The 26,900-nt window shown below is 46.3% G+C and overlaps 1 protein-coding gene across 4 annotated transcripts in view; it reads left to right on the forward strand.

Moving 5' to 3' along the window:
- The first annotated feature begins 3,546 nt into the window (after nucleotides 1-3,546).
- Nucleotides 3,547-26,900, forward strand: part of NPAS2 (neuronal PAS domain protein 2) — a 133,728-nt gene continuing 110,374 nt past the window's right edge. For 2 of the 4 annotated variants that reach the window (XM_083174367.1, XM_083174368.1), the window contains exon 1: nucleotides 3,548-4,393. In XM_083174367.1, coding sequence (XP_083030493.1) covers nucleotides 4,140-4,393 — 254 coding nt within the window. In that variant the 5' untranslated portion in view covers nucleotides 3,548-4,139. Of the gene's footprint in view, nucleotides 4,394-26,900 lie in introns of all 4 variants that reach the window. The other 2 variants (XM_083174369.1, XM_083174370.1) reach the window with 2 other exon arrangements.

Consider the following 26,900-nt stretch of genomic DNA (forward strand, 5'->3'; position numbering starts at 1 on the left):
TGTCCTGCAAGGGTTAAACAGCGTTGGTCAAAAAATATTACACTGAACACCCGCACAAGGGGGTCACTTACATATGACCCACTTGACATTTCTTTTGACCAACAAGGATTTGGGCAGAAATAGGGCAGTAAAGTGGGCATAGGTCCCAGATGTCATCATTTTGAATAAGTAGCTGGTGTCCTGCAAGGGTTAAACAGCATTGGTCAAAAAATGTTACACTTGGAATCCACACAGGGGGGTCACTTATATATGACCCACTTGACATTTCTTTTGACCAACAAGGATTTGGGCAGTAATAGGGCAGTAAAGTGGGCATGGGTCCCAGAATCATCATTTTGAATAAGTAGCTGGTGTCCTGCAAGGGTTAAACAGCGTTGGTCAAAAAATATTACACTGGAAACCCGCACAGGGGGGTCACGTACATATGACCCACTTGCCATTTCGTTTGACGAACAAGGATTTGGGCAGAAATAGGGCAGTAAAGTGGGCATGGGTCCCAGAATCATTATTTTGAATAAGTAGCTGGTGTCCTGCAAGGGTTAAACAGCGTTGGTCAAAAAATATTACACTGGAAACCCGCAGAGGGGGGTCACTTACATATGACCCACTTGCCATTTCTTTTGACGAACAAGGATTTGGGCAGAAATAGGGCAGTAAAGTGGGCATGGGTCCCAGAATCATCATTTTGAATAAGTAGCTGGTGTCCTGCAAGGGTTAAACAGCGTTGGTCAAAAAATGTTACACTTGGAATCCACACAGGGGGGTCATTAACATATGACCCACTTGCCATTTCTTTTGACCAACAAGGATTTGGGCAGAAATAGGGCAGTAAAGTGGGCATGGGTCCCAGATTTCATCATTTTGAATAAGTAGCTGGTGTCCTGCAAGGGTTAAACAGCGTTGGTCAAAAAATGTTACATTTGGAATCCACACAGGGGGGTCACTTACATATGACCCACTTGCCATTTCTTTTGACCAACAAGGATTTGGGCAGAAATAGGGCAGTAAAGTGGGCATGGGTCCCAGAATCATCATTTTGAATAAGTAGCTGGTGTTCTGCAAGGGTTAAACAGCGTTGGTCAAAAAATATTACACTGAACACCCGCACAAGGGGGTCACTTACATATGACCCACTTGACATTTCTTTTGACCAACAAGGATTTGGGCAGAAATAGGGCAGTAAAGTGGGCATAGGTCCCAGATGTCATCATTTTGAATAAGTAGCTGGTGTCCTGCAAGGGTTAAACAGCATTGGTCAAAAAATGTTACACTTGGAATCCACACAGGGGGGTCACTTATATATGACCCACTTGACATTTCTTTTGACCAACAAGGATTTGGGCAGTAATAGGGCAGTAAAGTGGGCATGGGTCCCAGAATCATCATTTTGAATAAGTAGCTGGTGTCCTGCAAGGGTTAAACAGCGTTGGTCAAAAAATATTACACTGGAAACCCGCACAGGGGGGTCACGTACATATGACCCACTTGCCATTTCGTTTGACGAACAAGGATTTGGGCAGAAATAGGGCAGTAAAGTGGGCATGGGTCCCAGAATCATTATTTTGAATAAGTAGCTGGTGTCCTGCAAGGGTTAAACAGCGTTGGTCAAAAAATATTACACTGGAAACCCGCAGAGGGGGGTCACTTACATATGACCCACTTGCCATTTCTTTTGACGAACAAGGATTTGGGCAGAAATAGGGCAGTAAAGTGGGCATGGGTCCCAGAATCATCATTTTGAATAAGTAGCTGGTGTCCTGCAAGGGTTAAACAGCGTTGGTCAAAAAATGTTACACTTGGAATCCACACAGGGGGGTCATTAACATATGACCCACTTGCCATTTCTTTTGACCAACAAGGATTTGGGCAGAAATAGGGCAGTAAAGTGGGCATGGGTCCCAGATTTCATCATTTTGAATAAGTAGCTGGTGTCCTGCAAGGGTTAAACAGCGTTGGTCAAAAAATGTTACATTTGGAATCCACACAGGGGGGTCACTTACATATGACCCACTTGCCATTTCTTTTGACCAACAAGGATTTGGGCAGAAATAGGGCAGTAAAGTGGGCATGGGTCCCAGAATCATCATTTTGAATAAGTAGCTGGTGTTCTGCAAGGGTTAAACAGCGTTGGTCAAAATATATTACACTGGAAACCCGCACAGGGGGGTCACTTACATATGACCCACTTGTCATTTCTTTTGACCAACGCTGTTTAACCCTTGCAGGACACCAGCTACTTATTCAAAATGATGAAATCTGGGACTCATGCCCACTTCAGTGCCCTATTTCTGCCCAAATCCTTGTTGGTCAAAAGAAATGACAAGTGGGTCATATGTAAGTGACCCCCCTGTGCGGGTTTCCAGTGTAATATGTTTTGACCAACGCTGTTTAACCCTTGCAGGACACCAGCTACTTATTCAAAATGATGATTCTGGGACCCATGCCCACTTTACTGCCCTATTTCTGCCCAAATCCTTGTTGGTCAAAAGAAATGTCAAGTGGGTCATATGTAAGTGACCCCCCTGTGCGGGTTTCCAGTGTAAGATTTTTTGACCAACGCTGTTTAACCCTTGCAGGACACCAGCTACTTATTCAAAATGATGATTCTGGGACCCATGCCCACTTTACTGCCCTATTTCTGCCCAAATCCTTGTTGGTCAAAAGAAATGGCAAGTGGGTCATATGTAAGTGACCCCCCTGTGTGGATTCCAAGTGTAACATTTTTTGACCAACGCTGTTTAACCCTTGCAGGACACCAGCTACTTATTCAAAATGATGATTCTGGGACCCATGCCCACTTTACTGCCCTATTTCTGCCCAAATCCTTGTTGGTCAAAAGAAATGGCAAGTGGGTCATATGTAAGTGACCCCCCTGTGCGGGTTTCCAGTGTAATATTTTTTGACCAACGCTGTTTAACCCTTGCAGGACACCAGCTACTTATTCAAAATGATGATTCTGGGACCCATGCCCACTTTACTGCCCTATTTCTGCCCAAATCCTTGTTGGTCAAAAGAAATGGCAAGTGGGTCATATGTAAGTGACCCCCCTGTGCGGGTTTCCAGTGTAATATTTTTTGACCAACGCTGTTTAACCCTTGCAGGACACCAGCTACTTATTCAAAATGATATCTGGGACCCATGCCCATTTTTGTGCCCATTTTCTGCCCAAATCATTGTTGGTCAAAAGAAATTGCAAGTGGGTCATATGTAGGCAACCCCCCTGTGTTGATTTCTGCAGTGAAATTTGTGGTCCATCATTCATTAACCCTTGTAAAAGTGATTTTTCTGAATAAGAAGCTGGAGCTCGAATAAGAAGCTGGAGCTCGAATAAGAAGCTGGAGCTCGAATAAGAAGCTGGAGCTCGAATAAGAAGCTGGCCGAATAAGAAGCCAACTTCAGCCTCGTCATTTCTCAGCTGATAAATATGTGCTCCCAGCAATAGCAGAAACCTCCCTGTTTTGTGTTTCTCCTTGCACTGGCTCCCTCGCCTTGGATCCTCGCCTGTCTCCTCCCACACAGCAGAAAAAAGGTCACGTATGTTTGGGAGAATATGTAGGTCAGTGGAACATTTCCTGCACTTCAGCTGGAGAGCTAGTGAGTTTTCTTTTATCAGACCCCAGCTGCCAACCACCTACACCAGGCTGCCAACCACCTACACCAGGCTTATTTTCTTACAGTCATGCATTAAAAAAAGGTGTATTTATTAATTTTGTAATTCCTGACCCACTTCCAAACCTAGCAGACATCATCACCCACCCTGCCAACTATCAACACTCATGGGCTCACACCTATAAGTCCAGTGCCATAGGTGGCATCTTGGCAGCACTAAGGCAAAGCAGCCCACCCATTTCTCCCTATTCCTTATGAGAATTCCAAGGCACGGTTTTATGTGTCACCTAAGAGAGGAGTGACGGAGGTGTCCATGGCTATCACAGGGGCAATGCAGCTCTGCCCACCTAGAGATGCTGCCCGTGTCTGGGGCTCATGCCCATGAACGCACATCTACATTAGAAAAGGGATATTTTTTGGGGGGCCCCGAACCTACACATCGCTAGCTGTGTGCTGCAGCAGCCTCTCTGCTAGCTTCATGCTGGCACTCTCCCGGCTTCCGAGCCTGGCATACGGTGCCCCCTGGCACCATGAGATATAGTGGTACGGGTGGCAAAGACCATAAAGCTCACGGGTTTCTCGGAGTTGGCACTGCCACGAGTTTGCCTCCGGACAGGACTTCATCGCACAGCGCCAGTAGCCAACGCAGCACACCGGGGGAAGCCGGGTCCCGCTGCCAGCTCGCCTCTGCAGACAGCAGCACAGTGAGCCGGGGGTGTCGGGAAGTCACTGGCACGGAGCAGAGAGAGCGTCCACTGCACAGTCTGCACCGCAGCGCTGCCAGGTAAGAGCTCATGTCCTGGGGACAGAGAGGTACGTCTGGCAGGATGGGATAGATAGAAGCCAATGCGCTGCACGGATACTAGTGACCAGGCACAGATACTAGTACTCTGTATAGTGTCCAGGTGCAGATAGTATACTGTGTAGTGTACAGGGCTACAGGCACAAATATCCCATCATCGGCATAGTAAATATCTCTTAGCTGCTACCGCATTTATTTCAGAGAAACCAGCGGGGCAGCTATCTCATGTGTTGTATTACCTTATTATACTTGGAACTGCGATCTTCTCAAATGTATTTCTACAGTAATTCACCGAAACCACCTGCTCACCCACTCACCCACTGTAACGTGCATCTCCACGGGAGGAAGATGCTTCTGCTTGTCCCGACACTACCACCCGCCAGCCCTCTGACAACACTCTCATCACCCGCCGAGTGGAGTGGCGCCTGTGCTCTCCTCCATGTGTAGCAGGGGAACACTGACAGCTGCTGCGCTACTCTTGCACAGACTGCCTTGCAAGACTGCTCCGTGCACTTTCACTGAACATTTATCGTTGTGGATGTGGACAGGTTGCCTTTTCACAAATATATGCTGATATTTATACTTTTTATACTTATTTCTATTTGTAATATTTATTTACAAACAGGGCCGGCGCTACCCACTCAGCAGCTCCTGCAAAGCAGGGAGGCGCCATGCTGAAAAGGCGCCGTCTCCCTCCCTGCTCTGCTAAACCTGCCTCAGCCCTCACTGTCACTGCCTCCTGCATGCCGCCACCAGCACCTGTCTGACAGGCGGCAGTATAAAGAGCTGCTCCCTGCACTGCGAGTGCACACAACCTGCACGCCGCCCGCAGTGCCTGGCTGACAGCGGGTGGCACTATGGAGAGGCTGAGCAGCTGCGACCTGCCCCCTCTTCCTCACAGACACTTGCGCTGAGGCATGTAGCGCTGTCTGAGGAATGCCTGGATGACATGTCATGTCCGGATCCATCCCCTACCCATTGCTCCCTGCGCCTGTCAGCTGTCAATCAAATGACGAACAGGCAGCAGCACCACCTCCCCTTCCTTCCCTCTTCTCAGTGTGCTGTGCCAGTGCCACTGCCAGTCCTTAACACTCCGCCTCCTCTATCTCCCCTCTTCTTCCATCTCACCTCCTTCCCCCCTCAGTCACGAGAGGGGTGTAATGGCATCCTCAGTTAAACAGCAAAAAAAAAAGGGAGTCTTTTATTATACGTTTCTAACAAATGTTTTAATAATTGTAGATTTTTTTATATTAATTTAGACACTTTTTAAATAATGGGCTGGGTTATGTGCCTAAAGGCTGCAATAGCAGCGTGTGATGCGATGTGCGCTCCTGCGGGCATCGCATCGCACAGTTTAAAAGTATGTGCTGCACATACTTTTTGTACTGCTTTCGGATCGCATTGCACACACATTGCATGCATGCTGTGCAATGCGATCTAGCACAAAACGTATGCGATTCTCGCAGCGTGTATGGGCACCTTTAGTGCCTGCAACATTTTGTAGACACAGCACTGAGATGGTGTATGCATACATGTACATGCACCTGAGATCCTCCATAGCATGGGTCCTCAAACTGCGGCCCTCCAGATGTTGTGAAACTACAAATCCCAGCATGCCTTGCCACAGTTTTAACACTCCCTTATAGCAAAACTGTGGCAAGGCATGCTGGGATTTGTAGCTTCACAACATTTGGAGGGCCGCAGTTTGAGGACCCATGCTCCATAGGATCGCATGTTGCATATGCTTCCACAATCGGGCTGCAGCTTGTTGCAATGGCAATGTGAAAGGGCGCAAAATTTATGGTTTGCAGAAGGGCGCCGGACACCCTAGCACCGGCCCTGTTTACAAATCTAATGAGAATGTAGAGTAGCTGCTGATCGCAGGGACAGCCTCAGAGCCATCCCTCGTCATCCAGGGAGCCAGCTGCCCGCCCCAAGAACCCACTTCAGGCCATTTGCATGGGAACTCCCAGCGTTTTCATGGGAGCGCCCATTAAATGCTAGGCGTTCCCATGGGCGCAGCCCATTGCCACTACCCCCACGCCCCTAGCCTGCACTGCTAGGTGCGAACAGGATGGAGAACTAGCAGTTTGCCGTGCCCGCTTGCACCAAACTTCTGCACATGCGCATAAATGTGTATGCGCAGACGCTCACAATGGCTCCCCTGCACGAACGCAAAGGTTAACGAGGCAAACAGAATAAGGGCGGGATGAATTAATATAAATCGCTGCCCCTCACCGCCCGGCCGCAGCGATGCTAGCGCATATGTATTAACATATGCAGCTTGAATTGCAGTGCGGTGATGGAGGCCCCCCGTGATACCTGTGATGTGGTGTGCGGGGGGTCTCCGTCACCTCCCTGGGCGCCTCCTCCTCCCCTCATGCCGGAACAGCTAAGCAGGCTGTCCGCAGAGCCTCCTCTGCCCCCCTGCAGCCGGAAGGACGTCCGGCTGCGTTGCTAGGGGGAGGAGGGGTTTACCTCCTGGGTCCAGGAGGACCTGCAGGAAGGTAAGCCAGGGGGAGGGGGAGAGGGGTGTCGGCAGAGGCGGCAGATTTGCGGCGATAAAAGCCCATAGGCCAAAGGTGGTGACACCCCAAAGGTGGTGACACCCTGCCCTGCGACGACACGGCGGCCAGGTATTCATACATTAGAAAATGCTGTTCCACATTTTTAGCTTAGTACATCCCGCCCTAAAGGGCCCTAATGTCTGGATTTACCTTCCTGCACGCACAGGGCCAGGGCTCTGAAAGGCAAGAGCTGTCCACTGCATTAATAATCTCATATGTTAGTGCATATGCGATTATTAAGAATGTGGTAGCCAGCAAATGTTGGTGATGTAGGGTGGCAGATGTTAGAGCATCCGGCCCTGTGTGTCAAATCTGTCTGGCATCTCACTGTTGGCAGCTGCCGGTGGAGACTCTTAAGTGGTGGCCATACACCGCCAGTGGACTGTGGGGTGACAAACATGCTGTAGCCCAGGACTACCAGGGATGGAGGATGATGTAGGCAGCGGCCTCCTTCTCCCCATGGCCGTTGCCATGTAAGTCTAGACCCTGAGTAAGTCTAGACTTACTCAGGGTTGTGAACAGGGGAAAAATTTAATTTAATGGTGAGTGATTTTTCCATGTGCACGGCTGTGAATGCTCGCAGCCCAGTGAGCAGGTGTGAATTGGGCCCTGAGTTCATAACATTATTTGAATTCATGACCTTCTTATAGGAAAGCATTACCTCAGCATATCAGATGAGATAACATGCATATTTTAGAACAAAAGTTTAAGCCTTAAGCTGTAATGGGTAGTTTACAATTATACAGTACTGCGTGTCAGGATGTAATCACATGGTTCATTGTATTCCTTGTGCTTCCCTGCTTCGTACCTTCAGGACATGCAGGCTGATTTAGCAAAGACGCAAGTATATTTGGCACAGCTACATATAAACTCTACCTCTTTTCCCCTAGATATTGTATTATTATATTCATGTAATTTGCATGCTAATGGGTGTGCACATGCACCTGAATGTTCTGATGCTGCATGTCATTTACATACCTCCCAACTTTTTCAGTGAAAGAATAGGGACGCTAGCGTGACGCCCCCATTTTCAGCCACTGCGCCGCTGAATAGACACTGTGCGCATGCGCACAGCGTCTATTCTGTCAGATTGGGGGGCACTCCCAACTGCCCCACCCACAGCAGGACACTGCCGGCCACGGGAGGGATGTGGGAACGTCCCCAAAATTCGGGACGTTCCCGCATTTGGCGGGACAGTTGGGAGGTATGCATTTACAGTATAATACAGTTTAATCATTTTTGGTGATCTTTTCTTAAAAATATGTTCACTTATTATTATATTATTATATTATTATACAACAGCTTTGTTGCGGAGGAAACTGCACTTGCAGCTGCATTAGTGTACTTCTGGGAATCAGGTCCTACATTTCTAATCAATTCAAAACTCAACGCTTATGTGTCAACCATATAGACATTGACCTTTTGCTTGTGTTGACCTTGTTGACATGTCAACAAGCTGGTGGTCCTAGACTCTGCCAACCAGTTGTACCATAACCACTTTCCCTCTCTACCACATTCTCCTTTCACTTTGTTCTTAATTGTTCCTTCTTTTGTCTATTTATACAACCTGATAGCACATACATTATTCTGCTATTGATGATTAGGCAATAAACTTCACATGATTAGGTCTACTTAACCTACATTTAATTTGAGTTTCAAACACATCAGATCCCAGCAGTGTCGGACTGGGGCATGAAGGGCCCACCAGGGAAATGCACTCACAGGGGCCCACCAAGGGGTGTGGCTTTTTTGAAGGGGTGTGGCCACCTGACCAGAGAGGAGTGGCTATACACTATGCAATTTTGGGCCAATTTCATCCGATTTCGGCACTTTGGGCCGATAATCAGGCAAAATCGGGCCAAAATCGCAGGTGTGTAACATCTGATCCGTAAATCCCCCACCCTGATAATAAAGCACATAGGTCCCACAGATAATAATACAGCAAATAGCCCCCCCAGATATTACAGCACATAGGTCCTCCACACACAGATGATAGTAGAGCACGTAGGTCCCCCCACATATAATACAGCACATAGGTCCAGGGCCGTTTCTAGACAATTCAGCTCCCAGAGCGAAGAAATAAAAATGCCGCGCCCCCCCCCCCAAACACATAACATGGTAGTGCAGAAATTGCGCGCGCCGCAGGCGCACCAAAATAGGGGGTTTGGCGTAATTCCTGCACTTAAGTTGGCGGGCTGAAGGCCACACAGTGACTTAGTATGCCTCACAGATAAAGACCAAACAATGACATGCTACTTAAATCATTATACACTGTTTATCCCTGTTACCAATTACATATTACGCCGCAAACTGTGATGACAATTGCACAATATGTCGCACACATGATGCCAATGACATACTATATAACACTCCGCAATGCCCATGACATACTATATAACACTCCGCAATGCCCATGACATACTAAATAACACACCGCAATGCCCATGACATACTAAATAACACACCGCAATGCCCATGACATACTAAATAACACACCGCAATGCCCATGACATACTAAATAACACACCGCAATGCCCATGACATTATATATAACACTCCGCAATGCCCATGACATTATATATAACACTCCGCAATGCCAATGACATACTATATATAACACTCCGCAATGCCCATGACATACTATATAACACACTGCAATGCCCATGACATACTATATAACACACTGCAATGCCCATGACATACTATATAACACACTGCAATGCCCATGACATACTATATAACACACTGCAATGCCCATGACATACTATATAACGCACTGCAATGCCCATGACATACTATATAACACACTGCAATGCCCATGACATACTATATAACACACTGAAATGCCCATGACATACTATATAACACACCGCAACGCCCATTACACATTTGACACATAAGTGCCACTTACCTACATGCTCAATGCCAGGGGCTTCATGCTCGATGCCAAGGGGGTCTGAATTTGCTTGTTGCCAAGGTGGACAGAACTGTGCAGCGGCCTGCTCCCGGACGGTATTTTCAATTCAGCGCACCGCCGGTGGTGTGCAGCAGGGAGGGAGGATGGTGTGCAGCAGGGAGGGAGGGTGGGAGCGGTGGTGTGTGCAGCAGGGAGGGAGGGTGGGAGCGGTGGTGATGTGCAACAGGGAGGGAGGGTAGGAGCGGTGGTGGTGTGCAACAGAGAGGGAGGGTGGTAGCGGTGGTGGTGTGCAACAGGGAGGGAGGGTGGGAGTGGTAGTGTGCAGCATGGAGGGAGCGGTAGTGTGCAGCAGGGAGGGAGGGTGCAGCAGGGAGGGTGGGTTGCAGTCATGTGCAGCAGGGTGGGTACAGCAGGGTGGGTTGCAGCATGGTGGGTGGGTGCAGCAGGGTGGGTAGGTGGGTGGGTGCTGGGTGGGTGCAGCTTGGTGCAGGGTGGGTGGGTGCAGCTTGGAGCAGGGTGGGTAGGTGGGTGCAGCTTGGAGCAGGGTGGGTGGGTGCAGGGTGGGTGGGTGCAGCTTGGTGCAGGGTGGGTGGGTGCAGCAGGGTGGGTGGGTGCAGGGTGGGTAGGTGGGTGCAGCAGGGTGGGTAGGTGCAGGGTGGGTAGTTGGGTGGGTGCAGGGTGGGTAGGTGGATGTGTGCAGGGTGGGTAGGTGCAGCAGGGTGGGTAGGTGCAGGGTGGGTAGGTGGATGGGTGCAGGGTGGATAGGTGGGTGGGTGCAGGGTGGGTAGGTGCAGCAGGGTGGGTAGGTGGATGGGTGCAGGGTGGGTAGGTGGGTGGGTGCAGCTTGGAGCAGGGTGGGTGGGTGCAGCTTTCAGCAGGGTGGGTGGGTGAGCCAGCCGCCGGTTAGCTGCTCACTTCACCTCTCCCCCTGCCTGTGTTGCATGCTGCATGCTGTGTGCTGGGCCCGCCCCCTGAGTCCCCCGCTCCCCGCTGTGTCTGGGAGAGACTGACATGGAGAGACGTGCTGCTGCTATGTAAAATTCACATCTCCCGCTGGACCGCTAACCAATAGGCGCTCGCGGGCCAGCAGTCACCAGTTGATTGGCTGCTGGACCGCAAGCGCCCATTGGCTAGCGGTCCAGCGTGAGACAGGAATTTTACTTGGCAGCACGTCTCACTGCCCGCACCCTCCGCCTCCAGCTGCCCGCCCTGCCGCCTCCATCTGCACGCCCCCCACCCTCTGCCTTAAGCTGCACGCCCCCCACCCTCCGCCTCCAGCTGCCTGCCCCGCCGCCGGGTAAGTCATCCGCTAGCTATTGACTACCCGGCGGCATAGGAAGCGTTAGGCCCCGCCCCACTGTAAAAGTGGGCGGGGTCTCAGATGACAGGGGCCCACCGGGGAATCCCCCGGTTCCCCCCCAGGCCAGTCCGAGCCTGGATCCCAGGATGCCTAGCAAAACTGCTCCTCTTTACAATCAAACTTGTTCTGCGTCTGGCAGGTATATAAAATAAAGTCCGCAGTACAGTAAGTGTATGTCTGCCTGTTTGTTCGGGCTAAACTCGCTGGGCAATTTTGATGCAATTTTCCCCACTTGCTTGAGCATTTGTCTGGGAAGGTTTAGGAGCGTGAAAAAAATCTATGAAAAAAGGGAGCTGCGCAGTGGCGATTTTAGGAAGAGTGATCATTTCAGTAAGAGAAGACTGGTAGTGTTCTACAGTACACTGCACACAACGGTGTAGACTAGTTCTGCATTGGCTGTACTCTGGTAGAATATTTCAGACTTCAGGAAATCATAATCCTTCACTTATGTCTCTAACCAATCTCTCCATAAGGTTTTTCTTCAACTGCTTCCATGAGTAATCAGTAATATAGTCTAATCTTTTACATGAGTGCCTCCCCTCCTTGCCTCCTGAGCACACATGCTATGCCAATGCGCGGGCTTCACACAGTGCTCCGAGCTTCAGCATATACACCGGTCATGTATTCCTTACCGTACTTACTGTAGATGCACACATGTGTCCTAGTTGTGGGCACACTTGCCATGCTAAGCTTAGCATGAAAAAGACACTTAGCAGAATAGATAAGCATGAAAACAATATATATATATATATATATATATATATATATACTTCTAGAAAAAATTCGATGGCACTCCAGGGTCTTTTCAAAAGTGGCATTTGCATTTCTTCACTACTGTATGCCTTGACAAAGGGGCGCTGTTGCCCCGAAACGTTGGCTTCATTTTGTATGCTGTGAAATACACGTTTGCCACTGTTGAAAAGACCCTGGAGTGCCGTCGCATTTTTTCTAGAAATCTACTGTGTCCGGAGAGGCACCGGGGCGAGTACTGGAGAGGGGAGAGTGCCGGTCTGATTGTACTATATATATATATATATATATATATATATATATGTAGATATGGTGGGGCGGCACTCCAACAGGTGTGCTGGCTATAATCTCCAAAGAAGTAATGCGGTGCCCCCCGTGTAGAAATGACCTGAGAGGAGCTCAGGGTATGTATAGCTTGGTTACGGCGGCACTCGTCACGACAGGTAAATAAATCAAAGCCAGGAGACTGGAGGTTTTCCCAACGTTTTCCCAAAGTCTTTCTGCACCTTGATAAAGAGGCACACCGCCTCGAAACGTTGGGAAAACCTCCAGTCTCCTGGCTTTGATTTATTTACCTGTCGTGACGAGTGCCGCAGTAACCAAGCTATATATATATATATATATTTTAAATTCTAATATTTTATCTACTTGCATAATTAATTCTGCATTCTCCTGATCAACAACATATAAAAATGGTTTTACGTTTTTGCGAAAAGCTTGGAGAAGAGACGTTTCTATTCTCCAGAAATAGCATAACTGTAACTAACCACTCTCCAATGAAACCTATTAGAGCCTACTGTAAGTACATATGGTCTACCATTTAAGTTGAGAAACAGGACTAGGCCAGGATACCCACTTTCACCTTTCCTTATACATTAAGGGGGAAATTTACTAAGATGGGAGTTCTATTTCACATGGGATGTTGCTATGTTCAACCAATCAGATACTATCTATTATCTTCTAGAAGGTGCTAAATAAGTAGAATCTGATTGGTTGCCCATAGCAACATCCAATGCGAAATAGAACTCCCATCTTCGCAAATTTCCCCCTAAGAATTGAGTCCTTGGTGGTTAAAATACCAAAATATTAAAAGTATTTCAGATTTGAGCTTGGAATATATATTATCACTGTTTGTGGATGATATTTTGTCCTCTTCTCTGATCTCGCTTCCTAGAGGCTGAGGTGGCATTGTATGGCTTGTACTCAGTATAGGCTCAGTGGGACAAAGACGGAGGCGTTTCATCTTGCTCCTTCTGCATTAAAACATCTGGAGCTTAATTTTGGTGCCCAAAATCCCTCAGATATCTTGGTATTAAAATTATAAAGATTATAACCTATTATATTCTGTGCACGTTGCTCCTCTCTTGCAGTCCATTAAATGCTCTGTATTTCCTGGACTCTCTGTATTTCCTGGACTGGATGCGTTCATTTTGTTAAAATGTACTGTATACTGTATATAAGGCTGTGTTTTGTTCATATGTTTGAAAATCCAGTCATAAGGACACAGAAAAATGGACAACTCAGAATAAGTCTAGACCCCAGAGATTTAAACAAAGCTATTAAATGAGAACATTTCAAACTACCAACTAGAGATGAAATCATGTCGCAATTTGCGGGAGCAAAATGGTTCAGTAATTTGGACGCATCTTCAGGATTCTGGCAAATGAAGCTAGATGAGGCCAGCTCAAAGCTTTGTACATTCTAATACACTAACATCACATCCTCTTTTCTTTAAAGATAAGCCCTATACGCTTCAATGCAACAAGTAACAACGTCATATTAAGAAAATCATCTAACACGTTTCAATGAGTCTATCAGATCTGTGTATTTCCCTTTTGGGTCTTTCATACACAGTCTGTGTTTCATCGACCATGTTGGACCTTTCTAGAATCGTGGTTTGCTTGGCTCTGTTTTCTGCCCTACATGTACGGCACCATCAGCTTCCTTGTGTAACTTTTTGGCTTGAAATTTAGTTATTTCGGCAGATCTGCACATGGACAATAGGTCATGTCATGTAGCCTTAGGTGGTAAGAACTGGTTGGAAATTGAAAGTGATCTGGTTGGAGATCACGCCAGAGACTATTCTCTGTACAAACACTGAACATGAATTGCAGACCAAGCATTATTTTGAATACTTGCAGATTTCTAGGTTTATCCACTCCCTCAGGAAATCACATACACTTTGTGACTGCAACCCCTTTGAATACCTTTGTACACATGACCTGGGCTGTAGGAGAGCTATTTGTAGCTTGTATTTTAGGATAACATGTGAATTGGCATGGGAGAGGGATCTAGAATACAGCCTAAAAGATAAGTAATGTTCAGATATTCGCCATATATGAGCCAAAATATCCACTAACACCAAGAAAGTTTGTATAAAATTTGATATGATATAGGGTTCCTGAACAATTCTATACTATATTCTCACTCATGCTAGATATCTGTTGGCATCAATCTCGACACAAGGATACTTATTTCCATATATGGTGGGACTGTCCTTTAATATTTATATACTGGAGTGAAGTTCTCTCACACATATATATATATATATATATATATATATATATATATATATATATATATATATATGGTATATATTTACACCTGCAAACATTTATAAAACACTTGTCAGGTACTCACACGTGCACACACACACACTTATAAAACTTTTTGTTACTATATTTTGTCATGTAATGTAAAGTAAATCTCATACCTCGTGGTATAATGCTCTTGTCTTTTCTTGTTCTCTGTTATTGCTTATTTTTATTTTGTCTACTACTGTAGCTTAATAAATGAAGAGAATGAAATAGAGCCCCAACTGTTTCATTCCACGCTTGCCATAACTTCTGAATTCGTTCTTCCATGTTTATCTGCTCACATCAAATTACTGAAGCCTAAAGAGCACAACATAGGACAATGGGTCTGATTCAGACCTGATCACTGCTGACGATTATCGATACACTGCGCATGCGTATGGGCCCACAATGCACCTTCGCACAACACCTGCTAGCGAAGGAATCCTGCTGGCCATTCACAAGGTGATTGACAGGAAGCTGGCGCCTGGGGTTGGTAACAAGCCATGTAATGGGAGTGCTAACTAAAAAGCAGGTGTGCCCCCCTCAAAAAAACTGCAGGGAGTGTCAGGGAAAATGCAGACGTGCCCAAGCATTTTATGGGAGGCTGTGTGACGTCAGCTCCCGGCTGGATAAGCCGCCTGTATTTATCGCTGCCTCTGAGTAAGTCTCTGTCTACCATGAGCTTGCAATGAGTGGTTCCCAGTGGAAACTTCATTCAATGATGAGCGTCTAATGAAGGATTATGGACATTTTCACTTGGCTGCAAATTCTTCGCTAGCCCTACAAATCCATTCGCAAGACAGAATTTCGTTGTTGCGGGGGGAGTCTACCTGATTCCTGGCTCAACATTCGCATAGCAGGGTCTGAACAGGGCCGGTGCAAGGCACCGGAGCGCCCCGGGCGAGTCGGGGTGGGGGCGCCCCGGTGCCGGAGGGGGGGGGGTGTGTACCTGTCCTGCGGCTGTGTATATAAAGCTTGCGGCGGCGGCAGCGGGGGGTCCCTGCAGTCAAGAAATAACGAGCTCTATCCGCCTGGCTTCGCGGAAGCACTTCTGTTGTGAAAACACTGGCCGCACGGCGCACGCTGATTGGCTGAATCTCAGCCAATCAGCGTGCGGCTAGTGTTTCCACAACAGAAGCGCTTCCGCGTAGCCAGGCGGATAGCGCTCGTTATTTCTTGACTGCAGGGACCCCCCGCTGCCGCCGCAAGATTTATATACAAAGCCGCAGGACAGGTACACCCGCGGCACGGGGGGGGGGGGGCGAAATGCCGCCCTCCAGTGGCCGGCGCCCTAGGCAAATGCCTAGATTTGCCTAGTGGTGGCGCCGGCCCTGGGTCTGAATCAGTTCTGAATCAGGCCTAGTAGCCGTATGAAGACATGAATACTTGTATTGCAGTATTTTGGAACTTGTGCACAAGGCAGTAATCAGCTGGCAGGGATTAATGTATTTTAATAATTGACAGATTTTGTGATCACTTCTGTAACAAAAGGATTAAGATAACATTTTGTCTGGGTACAGAATAACAAAGACAGATGATTTGTTGACACAGGAATCGAATTAGTATTCTAATCTATCATTATATACTATTGTTGTACACAGTATGATTTAGAAGCATTTCAACTTAATCACAGCGTTTAACCCCTTCCTGACACAGCCAGTTTTTGCCTTCCTGACAGAGCCCTTTTTTTCAAATCTGACATGTATCACTTAAGTGGGGATAACTTTTTTTTGCTTTTACTTATCCCAGTGATTTTGAGATTGTTTTCTCGTGACACATTGTACTTCAAATTAGTGGTAAATTTGGGTCGATACAGTCTGTGTTTTTTTGTGAAAAATACCAAAATGTCGTAAAAAAATGGAAAATTTAGCAATTTGCAAAATGTAAAATTTTCTGCTTGTGAGACAAATAATCATACCACTCAAAATAGTTAATAACTAACATAGACCATATGTCTACTTTATGTTTCCATCATTATTTCAACTTCCTTTTAATTTTTTTGGACACTAGGAGGCTTACAATATGAATAGCAAATTCTCAAATTTTCAAGAAAATTTCAAACACTGATTTTTTTAGGGACCAGTTCAGTTCTGATGTGACTTTGAGGGACTTGTATGTGAGACACCCCCATAAATGATGCCATTTCAAAAACTGCACCCCTCACAGTATTCAAAACAGCATTTTGGAAGTTTGTTAACCCTTTAGGTGTTTCACAGGAATTAAAACAAAGTGTAGGTGAAATTTCAAAATTTCATTTTTTTTGCAGATTTGCAATTTTAATACATTTTTCTAAGGAACACAGTAGATTTTACTAGAGAAATGTGACTAAAAATTGATTCCCCCAATTCTTTTGTTTTCATAAATATCCTATATGTGGCCCTAGTGTGCACGTTGACCAAACCACAGGCTTCATAATAGAAGGAGCACCTACTTGATTTTGGAGCCTCCTTTTTATGAGATTATTTTTTAGGCACCATGTAGGTTTCTAGGCACCATAAGATGCTAAAATTTAGGAACCCCCCACAAGTGACCCCATTTTGCAAACTACACCCCTCAGGGAATTCATCTAGGGGTATAGTGTACATTTCAAACTCCCAGGGGTTTCACCAATTGTGGTACAACTGGGCAGTGAAAATGAAAAATTAAATTTTTTACACAAAAATGCAGTTCTGGCTCAAAATTTTTCATTTTCACAAGGAATGAAGGAGACAAAGCACCCCAAAATCTGTGCCCCAATTTCTCCCGAGTACGGCAATGCCTCACATGTGACCAAAAAATACCATTTGGGTGCATGGCAGGACTCAGAAGGGAAGGAGTGATTTTTGGATTTTGCAGCTCAGATTCTGGTGGAATGTTGGTGGGTGCTATGTCGCATTAGCAAGACCCCCCAAGCACCAATACAGTGGAACCCCCCCACAAGTGACCCCATTTTGCAAACTACACCCCTCAGGGAATTCATCTAGGGGTATAGTGTACATTTCAAACCCCCAGGGGTTTCACCAATTTTGATACAACTGGGCAGTGAAAATGAAAAATTACATTTTTTTACACAAAAATGCAGTTCTGGCTCAAAATTTTTCATTTTCAGAAGGTATGAAGGAGAAAAAGCACCCCAAAATCGGTGCCCCAATTTCTCCCGAGTACGGCAATGCCTCACATGTGACCAAAAAATACCATTTGGGTGCATGGTAGGACTCAGAAGGGAAGGAGTGATTTTTGGATTTTGCAGCTCAGATTCTGGTGGAATGTTGGTGGGTGCTATGTCGCATTAGCATGACCCCTCAAGCACCAATACAGTGGAACCCCCCCACAAGTGACCCCATTTTGCAAACTATACCCCTCAGGGAATTCATCTAGGGGTATAGTGTACATTTCAAACCCCCAGGGGTTTCACCAATTTTGATACAACTGGGCTGTGCAAATGAAAAATTACATTTTTTACACAAAAATGCAGTTCTGGCTCAAAATGTTTCATTTTCACAAGGAATGAAGGAGACAAAGCACCCCAAAATCTGTGCCCCAATTTCTCCCGAGTACGGCAATGCCTCACATGTGACCAAAAAATACCATTTGGGTGCATGGCAGGACTCAGAAGGGAAGGAGTGATTTTTGGATTTTGCAGCTCAGATTCTGGTGGAATGTTGGTGGGTGCTATGTCGCATTAGCAAGACCCCCCAAGCACCAATACAGTGGAACCCCCCCACAAGTGACCCCATTTTGCAAACTACACCCCTCAGGGAATTCATCTAGGGGTATAGTGTACATTTCAAACCCCCAGGGGTTTCACCAATTTTGATACAACTGGGCAGTGAAAATGAAAAATAAAATTTTTTTACACAAAAATGCAGTTCTGGCTCAAAATTTTTCATTTTCAGAAGGTATGAAGGAGAAAAAGCACCCCAAAATCTGTGCCCCAATTTCTCCCGAGTACGGCAATGCCTCACATGTGACCAAATAATACCATTTGGGTGCATGGCAGGACTCAGAAGGGAAGGAGTGATTTTTGGATTTTGCAGCTCAGATTCTGGTGGAATGTTGGTGGGTGCTATGTCGCATTAGCAAGACCCCCCAAGCACCAATACAGTGGAACCCCCCCACAAGTGACCCCATTTTGCAAACTACACCCCTCAGGGAATTCATCTAGGGGTATAGTGTACATTTCAAACCCCCAGGGGTTTCACCAATTTTGATACAACTGGGCTGTGCAAATGAAAAATTACATTTTTTACACAAAAATGCAGTTCTGGCTCAAAATTTTTCATTTTCACAAGGAATGAAGGAGACAAAGCACCCCAAAATCTGTGCCCCAATTTCTCCCGAGTACGGCAATGCCTCATGTGTGACCAAAAAGTGGCAGGACTCAGAAGGGAAGGAGTGATATTTGGATTTTGCAGCACAAATTCTGGTGGAATGTTGGTGGGTGCTATGTCGCATTAGCAAGACCCCCAAAGCACCAATACAGTGGAACCCCCCCACAAGTGACCCCATTTTGCAAACTACACCCCTCAGGGAATTCATCTAGGGGTATAGTGTACATTTCAAACCCCCAGGGGTTTCACCAATTTTGATACAACTGGGCAGTGAAAATGAAAAATTAAATTTTTTTACACAAAAATGCAGTTCTGGCTCAAAATTTTTCATTTTCAGAAGGTATGAAGGAGAAAAAGCACCCCAAAATCTGTGCCCCAATTTCTCCCGAGTACGGCAATGCCTCACATGTGACCAAAAAATACCAGTTGGGTGCATGGCAGGACTCAGAAGGGAAGGAGTGATTTTTGGATTTTGCGGCTCAGATTCTGGTGGAATGAATGGTGGGTGCTATGTGGCATTAGCAAGACCCCCGAAGCACGGTGAAATGATGAACCTAATAATCCATAGATGTGTGGTATATTTTAAAACACTCCTTTATACATAGGCCGGGTTTGTCGGGGCAAGTGTCACACTGGAAAATAGTTTGCTTTCTTATTCCCTTTTTATAGCAAACTTTGCACCTTTTTTGTGTCCTGCCCTTTTTTCCAGTGGAGGGGATTTCATCAGGAAAATGCTGCCCTGGTACAATACGGGGGCCAGTACTAGAAGTACTGGGGCCCTCTGCCTGCTGGTTCCCAAATATTAGGCCCTTTATGACTTCCTCTTGAAAGTGCATAAATGTCCCCCTCTGGCCGGTAGAACGGAATAGCACGTAAGCGTTATACAGTGCCATCTGGATGATATACACGGCCAGCTTCTTGTACCAGATTTTTGTTTTCCGCAGGGCACTGTACGGCTTCAGTACCTGATCTGAAAGATCCACTCCGCCCATGTACCTATTGTAATCCAGGATACAATTAGGTTTTGAGGTGTGGGTACTGGTACCTCGTACAGGGACGGAGGTGGTACTGTCTCCGTGAATTGTTGTCAGTATAAGGACATCCCTCTTGTCCTTATATTTGACCAACAACATATTTTCGGTGCATATTCCCCTGCTTTCACCCCTTCTCATTACTTGGGCAATGTGCGTTTTTGGGAGGCCTCTTTGGTTCTTGCGCACAGTACCGCAAGCTGCTGTACCTCTTGAACCAAGGGCCTTAAACAGGGGGATGCTAGTGTAAAAGTTATCCACATAGAGGTGATAACCTTTATCCAGGAAGGGGTGCACTAAATCCCAGACAATTTTTCCACTAACACCTACGAGGGAGGGGGGGCATTCTGGCGGTTCAATTCTTGAATCCTTCCCTTCATATACCCTAAACATGTGGGTGTACCCTGAGGTGCTTTCACACAGCTTATACATTTTTATGCCATACCTTGCCCTCTTACTGGGAAGGTACTGGCGGAATTTAACCCTTCCTTTAAAATGTATAAGGGACTCGTCAATACAAATAAATTTTTCAGGGATGTACATCTCTGCAAATTTGGCACTGAAATGATCAATGACCGGCCTGACTTTGAATAGCCGGTCAAAGGTGGGATCATCCCTGGGTGGGCACTGTGCATTATCGTTGTAATGCAAAAATTTAAGGATCATCTCAAAACGAGCCCGAGTCATGGCCATACGGTAAAATGGGGTGCTGTACAGAACATCTGTACTCCAATATTGCCTAATTTCTGGCTTTTTTACTATGCCCATATGAAACACCAGACCCCAAAACGTCATCATCTCTACTGCATCTACAGGGGTCCACCTAGCAAATGATGACATGGGGTTTTGGGCAATAAACTGCTGGGCATATAAATTAGTTTGGTCCACCATTAAATTTATAAAATCATCAGAGAAAAATAATTTGAAAAAGTCAATTTCTCTGAGACCTGTGGAATCAAATTGGATTCCTGGCATGGCCAAAAACTCAGGAACCTGGGGCTCAAAATTGTCTGGTGGTGGGGTCCATACGAGATCAATTATTGGGGGGGGGGTCTCAGCTGCTCTACGGGGGCGTCTTTGAGGGGGTCCCTCATCACTAGAGGAGGAAGAGGAGCTTAAGATGAATCCTTCAAATTCCCCGCTTGCCTCACTGGCTGTGTCAGAGTCAGAGGCAAGCATGGCATATGCCTCCTCCGCTGAATACATTCTTCTGGATGACTGGGATGACATTTGGGATGACATTTGGGATGCCATTTTTATTTTTGTGTTTCTGGTAGTGAAATGTTTCAACACGTGTATAGTGTAGGGGGGGTACAAACTTTATTTCAACCAGGGGGGTATGTAGTGTGTAGTGTGTATGTAGTGCAGAAAAAAAAATACTTTATACAGGAATTTGATCCCAATAAAAAAAAAAAAAATTGATGGGGTTAAAAAAAAAAAAAAAAATTGAAGGGGTTAAAAAAAAAAAAAAAAAAGGTCCTGCGCCAAATATTGAGCACAGATGTTGGTCAGTAACGTCCATCACTGAACAGCGCTCAAAGGCAACAGGAATTTGATCCAAAAAAAAGCTGATCAGTGATGTACGTCACTGATCAGCGCACAGTGGCCACAGGACACCCACAAAATCACAGTGTGTGTAAAAAAAAAATTTAAAAAAGACCCCACAGCACCCTCAAAAAAAAAAAAAGGTGATCACTGATGCGACACTGATTACCAGTGAGGGGCAGCAGGTGCACAACCTTTGGTGCAACTGACAGTGCAACTGGCAGCAACTGACAGGTATATATAAAAAAAAAAACCTCTGCACCCCCAAAAAGTTGCTGATCACCTCAGATATAGTGATCAGCACAAAAGGCGGGGGCAGCAGACACAAAATATAGCACTCTCTATCACTCTCTGTCACTATCTCTCTCTATCTCTCTATCTCTCACTATCTATCACTCTATGACACTGCAGCAGCAGCACTGACAGTTATATATATAAAAAATAACCCCTGCACCCCCAAAAAGTTGCTGGGGGTGCACAAAAGGGGGGCAGCAGACACAAAATATAGCACTCTCTATCACTCTCTGTCACTATGGGCCTTATTCTGATCGGTGCGGCCCGATCAGAATATGCGGCCGCAACCATGCAGGCGAATCCCCGCCTTCCATACGGATCGCCACCTGCCGTCCGTAGGCGGATATGTGGCGATCCGCATGAAATTGGACGGGGATACGCCTCCTCCGTCTTGGGAGCTGCCCCTGCATTCGATGGTCGCCAAACATCGAATGCAGGGCCGCACGCTCCACCAGGTCCCGCAACACAAGACCACACGGACACTTGTCCGTGTGAAATCATGTATGGGGGCGGGCAGCTGACATCCGGCGAAGTCAGATGCCCGCCCCGTACCCACGCGTCACGGCCTCATTACCATGCATACGCCCCGCGTTTGCATGGGAACGCCCATGAAACGGGGGGCGTATGCATAGGGTAATGAGGCTAAGTAGCCCCTCACGCCCCTCTACGCCCCCTGTGCGGCGTATAAAGAATCCATGCGGCGAAATCGCCTGCACATGCGCAGAGTGACCTCTGCACATGCGCAGACGATAAACATCGGCGGGCCGTACGCAAGCGGGAATATCCGCACCGATCAGAATAAGGGCCTATCTCTCTCTATCTCTCTATCTCTCACTATCTATCACTCTATGACACTGCAGCAGCAGCAGCACTGACAGGTATATATATTAAAAAAAAAAACCTGCGCCCCCAAAAAGTTGCTGATCAGTTAATTTATACTGATCAGCACAAAAGGGGGGGCAGCAGTCAGTTATATAAAAAATATATAGCACAATCTGTCACTATCTCTCTCTATCTCTCTCTATCTCTCTATCTATAACTCTATCACACTGCAGCAGCACAAAATATAGCACTCTCTGTCACTATCTCTCTCTATCTCTCTCTATCTCTCTCTATCTATAACGCTATCACACTGCAGCAGCACAACACAGGAAGTCACAAGTAGTAACAGGATCCAGGAAGCATCCAGCACGCTACAAGTGATCAGGTAAGTATACTACGGCAGATAGGCACGGTGACCGCACTGCACGCAATTCCAGACCGGAATGGCGTCTGCAGTGCAGTCACCGTTAGTTTTAATCCCCCTCCATGGCTGTGATTGGTTCGTCGGTCCGACGAACCAATCACGGCCTTTGGAGGCGGGCGGGGTGAGGTGGGGTGACACCAGTGTCACCCTTACACCCCGTGGTGATTGGTGCTGTACTTTACAGCACCAATGACCTCCGATCCCTGTGTCACCGGCGAACGTTATTCGCCGGTGACACAGAAAACGCTGTAATTGGCTGTTCACACTGAACAGCCAATCACAGCGATCGCCGACGGGGGGGGCGGCATCGCAGCCCCCCCTGGGCATGCAGGGACATGTCTGCTGTCAGGGACAGCAGACATGTTTAAACTGTCACCGCGTCTATAGACGCGGTGACAGTTTAAAGCCATGACGTACATTTACGCCATGTGTCGGGAAGTACTTCCCGACCATGACGTAAATGTACGTCAAATGTCGGGAAGGGGTTAAAGCAAATGACATCTCTATTTCATTACTGCATAATTTTTTTTATGGGAAACATTTGCAATACATGTTGAGCTCATATACCAGCCTGTCTAATACCACTTTTCCATCAAAATCCTGGGTAAGACCTGGCCATATTGCCGGGTCATTCTTTGTAAAACCCAGGAAAGGCCAGCAAAACCTATGGATGTCATTAAAAATGGCTTTTATTTAGGCTCACAAAGATGATGTCACATCTAAAAAGGGGAGGGGTGGGGCTTACTCACAGCATTGCTGCAATGATACACATGTGTAACCTGGAGTTCTTGACTTTTTGCAGCTTTCTGCTGTTTTACACTCATTTGAGGAGGAGGAGAATGCAAATTTTGACCAGGAGGGCTAATTACTGCCATCAGTATTTTTGCAGGAGGAAACATAGAAACATAGAATTTGACGGTAGATAAGAACCATTTGGCCCATCTAGTCTGCCCCTTTTTTACCCTTCAGGTAAACTCAACCCTTTTTAATCCTTATTTCTTTGTAAGGATATTCATATGCCTATCCCAAGCATGTTTAAATTGTTCTACTGTCTTAGCCTCTACCACCTCTGATGGGAGGCTATTCCACTTATCCACTACCCTTTCTGTGAAGTAATTCTTTCTAACATTTCCCCTGAACCTACCTCCCTCCAGTTTCAGTGCATGTCCTCGTGTTTTATTACTTGTTTTCCTTTGAAGAAAATTTCCCACCTGTACTATGTTAAAACCCTTGATATATTTGAAGATTTCTATCATGTCCCCCCTTTCCCTTCTCTGCTCCAAACTATACATGTTAAGATCTTTTAGTCTATCCAGGTAAGTTTTGTGATGTAGGCCATGAACCATTTTAGTTGCCCTTCTTTGTACACTCTCCAATGTATTTATATCCTTCTGAAGATATGGCCTCCAGAACTGGACACAGTATTCCAGATGAGGTCGTACCAATGACCTATAAAGTGGCATTATTACGTCTTTTTTTCTGCTACTGATTCCTCTCCCTATGCAACCAAGCATCTGACTAGCCTTCCTCATTGCTTTGTTACATTGCCTCCCTGCCTTTAAGTCACTTGAAATAGTGACTCCTAGATCTCTTTCCTCCTCAGTAGTTTCCATTATAGTACCCTTGATACTATATTGAGCCTTTGGGTTTTTGAGTCCCAAGTGCATAATTTTGCATTTTTTAGCATTAAACTGTAGTTGCCATTCTCTTGACCAATTCTCAAGTTTACTTAGATCATCAGTCATTTGATTTACCCCTCCTGGTGTGTCTACTCTGTTGCATATCTTTGTATCATCTGCAAAAAGGCATACTTTCCCTTCAATACCATTTGCAATGTCACTAACAAAGATATTAAAGAGCACTGGTCCAAGTACAGATCCCTGGGGTACTCCACTGGTAACATGTCCCTCCATAGAATGCACTCCATTTACGACAACTGTCTGTTTCCTATCCTGCAACCAGGTTCTTATCCATTTAATTGTTTTATAATCCAATCCCACACTTTCAAGTTTATTTAGCAGCCTGCGATGTGGGACAGTGTCAAATGCCTTACTAAAGTCTAGATATGCCACATCTACAGCCCCCCCTTCATCTAGTATTTTGGTCACGGAGTCAAAAAAGTCAATGAGACTTGTTTGGCATGATCTCCCTGCAGTAAAACCATGCTGTTTTGGATCCTGTAAGTTGTTTAATTTAAAATATTCCACTATTCTTTCTTTTAATAGTGTTTCCATTATTTTCCCTACTACTGATGTAAGGCTCACTGGTCTGTAGTTACTTGCTTCTTCTTTGCTTCCGCTTTTGTGCAGTGGAACTACATTTGCTTTTCTCCAGTCCTCTGGAACTGCACCTGTATCTAGTGACTGATTGAATAAATCTATTAATGGCGCTACCAACACATCTTTTAGTTCTTTTAGTATCCTAAATAGGAGAGCCCTGGTTTCATCGACCATGGTGAGCATACTGAGGATGTAGGTCTTAAGGCCCCCATACACATAGGTGTGCGCAGCCCATTTAATTAGGAGGTGCACCATTGGAGGGGCTTGTCTATCACCACCTACTGGGCGTGTCCATCAATGCCTACTGGGCGTGTCTGTCACCGCCTATTGGGCGTGTCCATCAACGCATCAATGCAAATTTAATAGAAGGTGACTTATTTTTGTACATTCTCTACAGAATGAATCACCCCCCCCCACATAGCAGAAATAAAAACAGCGCTGAAGGCACACTGCAAAAATTTACACTGTAATGCCCATTACACATAATGACACACACTCTAATGCCCATTACACAAAATGCCATATACAGTAATACCCGTTACACATAATGCCCATTAAATATTATGCCAGGGCTTAAGAATTTTTTGTAAAATATGGGCAATAGGTACAGTGCCACACACATAATGCCCATTACTTATAATGCCTCTAGTAATGACCCTTACACGTAATTCCCCCATTAGTGCCCCTTACAAATTTTTCCATATTAGTGCAGGAGGGGAGAGAAGAGGGAAAGAGAACGCTTACGGTCACGGCCCTGTGTGGTGTGCGCTCAGCACCTATGTTGCTGAGCGGCTCACACCAGTGCTGACAGATATTTGAAATAAGGTGCTGGCTCAATCAAAGCTTGCCCAATCACTAACTCTGGCTGGCGATCCACCAGCTCTGACAGGCTGGCAGACAGGCACCATATTTCAAATGTTCGTCAGTGCCAGTGTGAGCCCTGGTACCTCCTTGTAGTTTTCTTAGTATACAACAACCCCCTCATAGTTCTGTTATTTAAATGTTGGCAGCCTCCACACCAGCAACCCCCCCCCCCCACTCCTAGATAATTTAGTTCTTTTATACTGTATCATGTATGTATCACTGTATTCTAATATTTCTGTGCCCCCTTCCCCTTAAATTAGTTTACCTATGACTGGCTTTGACTTGCTGCTACCAGCGGCATTCTTGAGTCTCAGTCCACTGCTCAGATCACTCATGTCTGAGCAGTGTCTTCTGGCCCGCCCCCCATTCAGCAACAGGCAGCCTCGTGATTGGCTGCCTGTTGCAATGCTGACCGAGAGGAGGAGCAACCCGTCCGCACGCACATCTTTCATCATTGATTTCGGTATCCCCCTGCGTGCCCGCGCACCCACGATGGCACCGCATCCTCACTGCGGCCACAGCACTGGTCAGACAGCAGCCAGCCTGTTCGAGCACACTCACAGCATCATCACTGGTGCTGCAGTGGTGCGGGGGTAAGGGCACCATAGGTGTGTGCACGGGGGTGCCTGTCATTTGGAGGTGCCTGTGCACCCCTGGCACCCCCCGTGCGCACGCCTATGCCCATACATTAGTCCGACTTGTCCTAAGGACAAGTCGGACCTGATTTCCCCCTGCAGCTCCCCGGGAGGG

The sequence above is a fragment of the Crinia signifera genome, chromosome 2 (assembly GCF_055691185.1).
Source record: "Crinia signifera chromosome 2, ASM5569118v1, whole genome shotgun sequence".
In the NCBI taxonomy this organism is placed as follows: domain Eukaryota; kingdom Metazoa; phylum Chordata; class Amphibia; order Anura; family Myobatrachidae; genus Crinia; species Crinia signifera.